The following is an 8,261-nucleotide window of genomic DNA, read 5'->3' as shown; positions in this document are numbered from 1 at the left end:
AGCAATTCTTGCAATTGCTCAGAAAGTTCTCGCATTTCGGAGGGCGCTAACCTATACGGTGCTTTAGCTACGGGGGCTGCCCCGGGAACTAAATCGATCGTAAACTCCACCTGCCTCGTGGGTCTAAGTCCAGCTAGTTCGTCAGGGAACACATCTAGAAAGTCCCCAACCATCATTACCTTATGAGGGTCCTTACTTTTTACTTGCTTATCCACCACTTGTGCCAAGTATGTGTGGTATTCTTTACGTAAATATTTCCTTACCTTCATAGATGACACTATCTTGGGTTGGACTCCCGCCTTATGGCCTTGTATTATAAGCACTTCATCATTATCTAAGGGAATCCTAATGACCTTTTCATGGCAAAGTATTTCAGCACGCATTCTTGACAACCAATCCATTCCTATTATTACATCAAAGCTTCCTATTTCTATGGGAATTAAGTCTATACTATAATCCTTCTCATCTAAAGTTAACTTACAATAAGAAATAATTTCCATAGTCTTATACTCGTTTTCATTAGCATATTCAACATAGTAGGTTTCATGAAGCTCACTAGGTTTCTTATCAATCATTTCCTTAAATTCAAAAGAAACAAAACTTTTTTCGGCTCCAGAATCAAACAACATAGAGGCATAAACATTATTTAATGGAAACGTACCTACAATGACATTAGGGTCATCCCTGCCTCATTCGCGCCCATTGCGTACACCCTTCCTCGAGCTTGACCTCCTTGATTTCCACGGTTCCGGTTTGCATTGTTCCCTTGATTCCCATTGTTTGCCCTGTTTTCACCATTTCCACGGTTGCCCACATTTCCATTTCCTCGGTTAACTTGAGCTCTTCCCAGCCTAGGACATACGTTCCTCCAATGATTTTTACCTCCACATTCATGACATACTCTGGGGTTTCCTCCAACTCTTGCTCCATTGCGGCAAGTGGCAGCAAGGTATCCCAATTGGTTACAAGTCGTGCAATGCCTACACTCACCAAGATGGTTGTATCCACAACGATTGCACTTAAGAGGCTGCCCACGGTTCGGGTTGGGGTTAACTTCGTCAACACCATAGTTCCTTACAATCTTTTGCCTCTCATCAAGCCCTATCCCCTTACGATCACCAAATCGTTTTCCTCCTCCTTGCCTTGAACTTGACTCGCCTCGCGAGTATTTCCCGGTCCTAACCAAGTCATTGACCAACCTTGTTGACAAACTCACTGCTTCTTCAAGTGTAATGGGGTTTGCTGCCGTGACCATCAATCTTACCTCCGGTACCAATCCATAAATAAACCTTTTAACTTTCTTTGCCTCAGTGTTCACCATGTCAGGCACTAGCACACACAACTCGTGGAAACGAATTACATATGCCTCCAACTCCATTCCTTTCACAGCATGGTTCCAAAATTTGATCTCCAACTTTTGCACGGCTGGTCTAGGGCAATATTCCCGCTTCATCTCTTCCTTGAGTTGCTCCCAAGTCAAGGCATTCATCACGGCTTGACCCCTCATAGTGACTTGGAGGTTCCACCAAGCGAGTGCCCTTCCTTGGAGCTTGCTAGCCGCAAACTTGACACGGTCGGCCGGTGCATAATCAATGATGTTCAAGATGGCTTCCATGCTTTGGAACCATGTGAGCAAACCAACAGGACCTTCCGTCCCATAGAATTCCTTAGGGTTGCAAGAAGTGAAAGTCTTGTAGGCATTCCTATCATTGGCATTGCCTCCTCCATCTTGTCTCATAGCCATGTTAAGTGTGGCGGTCACATTCTCCGCGATTTGGGTGGCAATGGTTGGCATAACGGAGTTGATTTGTTGACAATTGAGGCCGGCTAGCTCGGTCCTCCTTTGGGCTTCTTCCTCCTGACGCGTAGCCTCAGTACTTGTCTCTTCGCCGGCTCTTCTTGGTGCCATGTCTCTACAAGGGAGAACATAGTTTAGTCATTCACATATAGAATTATATGGCATAGACCCGACTCACGACTTTTGATCTCACACGTGTTTATCTAAGTTACTTAGTGTAATAAGGCCTCGTTTGTATGCATATGTATACATATATTTATAAATTCATATTCCTTCCTTTAATCACAACCTACTTATCACTATGAATAACAAATGGTTGGGTAAACTTAAAACATATCAATCTTGTTTTTAGGTTGCTAGACAGATTTTTCCGGAATCTGTGTACGAACTTGGAGCACGAAAAAGTGGATCAAGATGGACGATCTAGGAAAAACTCATAAAATATAAAATGTAGCCCTATGAGATAAGTTTCACCTCCAACTGGAATCAGGTCAAAATACCAAACAGAACTCCAGATATGGTCGTTCTACCAAAAGTGGTCAGAACTGATTTCCTGCTGTAACTATCACTTTGCAATAGGCATAACTATAACACATAGAGATTAACACATCGTATAATTGTAAAAAAGCATCAAGCTCACATTCAAATAATTCAATATCAGTTTACTTTTGCCATATGCCAACAACCATGTGATCATAGTCACACAACCACAAACAAGTTCAAGAAAATCATAACAAAGTACAAACATTTGTCTATCGAATAAGTTCATGAATAAAACATCCTTAGGTTCATTTCATAAGCAGAAGAACTACCGGCCACAATGGAGCACACCGCTGCAAGTACAGATCCCATCATGAATATCACCTCATAAATCCGGCGCACTCCATCTATGGCCATCCCCACATCGTCTCCTATTCGCCTCATTATTCCAATAGCCCTTTCCATCACGACTTCTTGATGTCGGACCCTCACTCGGGCATCCCTTAGTCCTCCGGCTATGTCCTACACCCGTTCCCTTTGTGGTTGCGACGAAGGCGTGGATGGATGTATGGGTCATGAGTTGGGAAGCGTCCATCACTTACATTCATAACCGCATTTTGTCTCGGCGGTGTTGGAGCTCTAGGGGCTGGTGGTGGCCGTGGTGGAGTAGGCGAGCGACGCACCGGTTGGCTAGAAGCAACGCTGCTAGCATCACCACCATTTGATGGGTCTTCCATGGGCTTGGACTCCTCCTACTCCTCTCGTTGTGGGGGCTGTTGGGAGTCCATCGTGGGCTCTGTTTCCTCGCTCTTTTCTTGTGGTTGTTGCGGGGGTTGCTCTTACTCAAGGCGTCTCCTCTCTTCCTCTTCCATACGGTCCACGAATCCATACAAGTTCTTTCGTCTTAGGGCTGATCCGGAAGTTCCACTCGTTCGCGACATGATATTCCTACACAAGTTACATAAAACATAAGATGACGACTCCACTTGACGCTTAGACGACCATTTACGACCGACTTGACCGTTGACGACCCACGTGACAACTTACAGACAGCAAGACGACTTAACGGACCATGAGACGACCTTAACCATTTGACAAGCAACCGACCAACTCGACCGACGACTCGCAAGCTTGACCACCGAACAACAACATGGCTATCCACCACCGACGTACCCAACAATAATTAGCAAGACTACCAACGACCAACTCGACACTCACGACCATTTAGAATCAACGAAATGACTAGAATTCGACTTGTGCATAGCTATTGTGTTTTATATCTTAATAGACAAAGTAATACTAGCCAAGTGGGGGTATTAACTAAGGGATCTAATAAGTAATGCAAACATTGGATTTGGTTATATATCTTTTGCACCAAGAATCGTCTTAAAGCTTCATTTTCAAAAGACTCATTTTGAATATTCCTTAGGCAACCATTTCGATCATTCCATATTAAATTTTTAATTATGCATAGTTGATCAGGCTATGCATAAGTAAAACAAGAATACATTATGATCGACTCATATGTTTAAGAAATATTTGACTCGTTTTAGCAAAAATTCTCTATAACCTTGGCTCTTGATACCATTTTTTTGTAACACCCCGACTAAGGCGGAAACATGAGATGCCACAGAACGACATGGTACAAAAGATTTAAATATAAAGCATCAACACAAGTTTCCAAATTACATTCAAACCCAAAAGATTACAAGTTCAAGATGATGTTTAAATCCATTAAATAACCACAAGTCCAAATCAAAAGATAAATTGTTTGCATTACAAACCGTTGAACATTCAACATAATGAGCAACATAGAGGCGGCCAAGCTACGAACCTATTGCTCTAAACCTGAAAAGCATGAAGAAAAAGTGTCAACTACGAGAGTTGAGTGAGTTCATAGGTTTTAACTAACAACACACACACACACATATATATATATACCAACCATATTCAAGGATAATGAGTCATAAAACTTTCAAGTATTCTTTCAAATAATCATTTCCAAAGCGTATGTTCAACTTATAATAACCAACATAATAATATCAATATCATTTAGCCACATGGGCATAACTCAAGTAAATTTGATGAGTAAATGCTTGAGCCACTACTACTACCATTTTATCAAGTCCAACAATATATATATATATATAATTCATTTCATAACACAAGCTGTCAATCAAGTGTCGTATTGATAATAATAGGGTCGTGTCATGGAGACGACCATTTAAATTTAAGGTAGCTAGAGCACCACTATGGTCGGATTGGAAGTGAAGGTCGTCACAAAGGCAACCAACCTTCCACCGTTATACTTATGGGTGGGTGGAAGAAACCTAGTTGAGCAACTCTCTAACTACACATGTGTAAGTTAACTTACACATGATTTTCTGGTGGGCCCGTCGCCAAAAAGTCTTAGTGTTTTTACAAAAAAGTCTTGTATATCGTAGTAGATGATGATGGTGTACAAAAATCAATGGTCCTAGTTGGTCCTAAAATAAGAGGTGGTCTCAAAATATCTCACCCCTATATATATATATATATATAAGCAATTTAATTTATATATCATGCTTTTTACCCCGATAGTTAAACACATAAAATAGTTTGAAAGGGGGCTATGACTCACTTGATTGGAGTACGAAAAGGGGCTGATCAAAAGCGAGATCTTCAGCTAGGGGTGTCGTCCCTCAAGCAAGCCTAAACTAAGGTATTTAAAATATACTAAACGTAAGTGTGTGATGCATGAACTAGTAAACTAGATCATGAGACGTATTGGATGTTGTTTAATTATGAAATTTAAGTGCATTATATTGTTCACATCATTTGGTTGGAAGATATTTGGTGGTGAAGTTCATTTGTACGATTTTATACGTTTATTGGAATTTCAGTAGTTTGACTTTATTTTATATATAACTTTCATTGCATACTTTGTTTAATAATAATATTTGACATTTGTGTTCTTATAATATGTATGTTGATATATTATTTATATGTCCTTTAATTACCATTTTAATTCATTAAATCTCAAAAATACTTAGAAATCACCATACAAGCTTTTATCCAAAAATCCCAGGCCTTTCTAAGAAACTTTTAACATTTCAAATTCATATAACTTCAACCTCTCTTGTGTCTTGTTTATTTGAGGACTTTATGATCAAAAATCGTTTACCGAAAACGTGTTTTAAGCCTCATTTTTCAAGCAATTTAAGTACTTCCAATTGGATTTTTATCCTTGTTTCAAAATTTCCAGAAATTTCATCATATTTTGATAGTCCAAGTCGTGGTAGTGGTGGTGGTGTGATATGTGCAAATTTGTGCTTTCGGTTGGTGATTATTTGACCCGAAAAGGTGATTTTTGAGCTTGTTATTGCCATGAGTCATATGACTTGAGTTTTATACATATGAAATAACTTATTTCCAGTAGGTTTGTCATGGTTTCATGTTCAAAAGATTGTGGTTCATGTGTGTGCTCAAAATGCATTTTTGCAAGCTTTCGGTTTACGATTTCAAGCATAATTTAACAAATTTTGATTCAAGCTTTATATCCTTGACATTTTACAAATTTTTCCAAAATATTAACATAAATTTTAACCTATTTTTCACTTAGAACAAGCCTAGCCTTTTCTCATGATCCAACCTTTTCTCATAAATTTCTTTCGGTAGTTTGGCTTTGATACGTATGATTTCCTTTGTACACTTTGCTTAATAATATTATTTGACATTAGTACTGTCATAATGTTGATATTAAAGTATATTTTCTGATTTATAATCATTTCTTTGATTTAATATTATTTAATTAATTATTTATTCATTTTATTCATTTATTAATTAAATAATTCCTTATAATTATTTTTAAGTTCTTAAATTGTCTTTAAAAATCATGGATAATTATACTTTGATTATCTACTGACTTTTATGCTTTTAAATTTGTAATATTAGAATTTATACATTTATTTGAGCATTATTTTTATTTATTTAATAATAGCGATTAGTTAGTGATTTTTACTTAATTATTTACTTTTAAATTATATAAAACTTGGTTCTTTTCTTGTGATTATTTTTCTCCAGTAGGTTTTAGTTGCTTTTACCATTGGTTATGTAAATTTAGTCAAGTTCATGATTTATATAAGTTATTAATTAATTTATATATCTTTTAATTACCATTTTAATCCATTAAATCATAGAAACACTTGGAAATCACCACACAAGTTCTTATCCAAAAATCTCAGGCCTTTCTAGGCAACTTTTATCAATATAAATGTATATCAATTCAACCTCTCTTGTGTCTTTGTATTTTGAGGACTTTTAAGCATAAAATCATTTACCGAAATAGTGATTTTTGCCTCATTTATCAAGCAAATTAAGTACTTAAAAATAGGTTTTTGTCCTTGTTTCATTTTGTCCAGAATATTCATCATATTTTGGTGTTCCAAGTCATGGTAGTGGTGGTGGTGTGATATGTGTAAATTTGTGTATTCGGTTAGTGATTATTTGACCTGAAAAGGCGATTTTTGAGCTTAATCTTGCCATACATCAAATGAATTGAATTTTATAACTTTAAAACACTTTATTTCCAGTAAGTTTATGATATTATTTTGTTCATTTGATCAAAGTGCAAGTGTGTGCTAAAAATGCATTTTTGCATGCTTTCGGTTAACGATTTCAAGCATATTTTAACAAGTTTTGATTCAAGCTTTATATCCTTGACATTTTACAAATTTTTCCAGAATATTAACATAACTTTTAATCTATTTTTCACTTATAACAAGCCTAGCCTCATCTCATGATTCAACAAAAGATCCAACCTTCTTAAATGTAACAAGCATGCAATATCTCAACTTTTTAACAATAAATCTTTATCCATCTTTCATTCCACTATATAACAATATTCTTTTCTTCAAAAATTCCAGAAAATATGAACACAAAAATTATATAAAACATATTCATCTTTCGTCAAAAAGTCTCTTTACAAACTATCATCATATAACCACACTTTTTGATGCAAACTTTTATAGATCTAATTATTCAACCATAAAAGTATATTTTTCTATAAATTTTCAGAAATAATATCATCAAAATATACATAAATATAACCATCTTTCAAAGGAAAAATTATTTTAAAAGCTATATAATCTATAACTACACTTTTGGGTCTTAAACTAGTTGAATCCTAGGATCTTTCATCATGGATTCAACATGCATGAGCATGGAAAGAAATATCCTATCAACTTTGCCCTCATCAAGTGTATATTTGAAGGAAAACATAAAGAAAACATGAACTTTTGATAAAACCTTTGAATACAATCATAGATAAATTAAATCTAGTAAAGAGATGAAGTGTTATACCCTTGATGAATCACGTTTTTGACGAAGAAGAAGTGCAGAAAAATCATGGCCTTTCAAGCTCCAACAACCCTTATTCTAACCTTAATATGACCCTTAAACCTTAGCTTGAATTAACCCTTGCTTAATCTACTTAAACCCTTATTATTAACAAGTGTTTATGTTGATTTTTCTCCCCTTTTTCTTGCTTGAAGGCTGGCAAAGTTAGAGAGAAAAGAGAAGGGAGAAAGTTGCTTTGAGAGAGAAAATGTGTTGGGAGAAAAGTGAAATGATTAGTGTGTGTGAAGAGTGTGTAAAAGTTATAGGTTCCAAGACTAATATGCATGCAAAAATTTGAAATGGAAGTGTAAATGGGGGTGTATGGGGGCCGGCCAAAGAGAGGGGGAGAAGGAAAGGTCACAAGTGATTTTTATTTTATAAAATTAGTATAAGGGTTTGTATATATATGTATAATTTAAGTGTGTGTTTATTTTATAATTGTAACATAGGTCTATTTGTAGTGTAAGTGTATTATTTACTCTAGTATATGTATGCATTTATGTGTCATGTATATATGTATCTATGCTTATATTTTTGGTGTTTTAATTTGTTACATAAGTATTTTATCTATAAACTTGTATTCATTTTTAAGCATATATATATATAT

The 8,261-nt window shown here is 35.9% G+C and overlaps 1 protein-coding gene across 1 annotated transcript; it reads right to left on the bottom strand.

Moving 5' to 3' along the window:
• Window positions 1-661: 661 nt before the first annotated feature.
• On the bottom strand, window positions 662-1,909 carry LOC122601318. Its single transcript, XM_043774086.1, has one exon. The coding sequence runs from the start codon at window positions 1,907-1,909 to the stop codon at window positions 662-664; it is 1,248 nt and encodes a 415-aa protein (XP_043630021.1).
• Window positions 1,910-8,261: the final 6,352 nt, after the last annotated feature.

The sequence above is a fragment of the Erigeron canadensis genome, chromosome 5, assembly GCF_010389155.1.
Source record: "Erigeron canadensis isolate Cc75 chromosome 5, C_canadensis_v1, whole genome shotgun sequence".
Classification (NCBI taxonomy): Eukaryota; Viridiplantae; Streptophyta; class Magnoliopsida; order Asterales; family Asteraceae; genus Erigeron; species Erigeron canadensis.
The sequence above is the reverse complement of the archived record's forward strand: the minus strand, read 5'-3'. Positions and strand labels throughout refer to the sequence as shown.

What these genes read in the sequence shown, in the direction of transcription:
- LOC122601318 (XM_043774086.1), bottom strand. Translation starts at nt 1,909, where the DNA reads ATGGCACCAAGAAGAGCCGGCGAAGAGACAAGTACTGAGGCTACGCGT.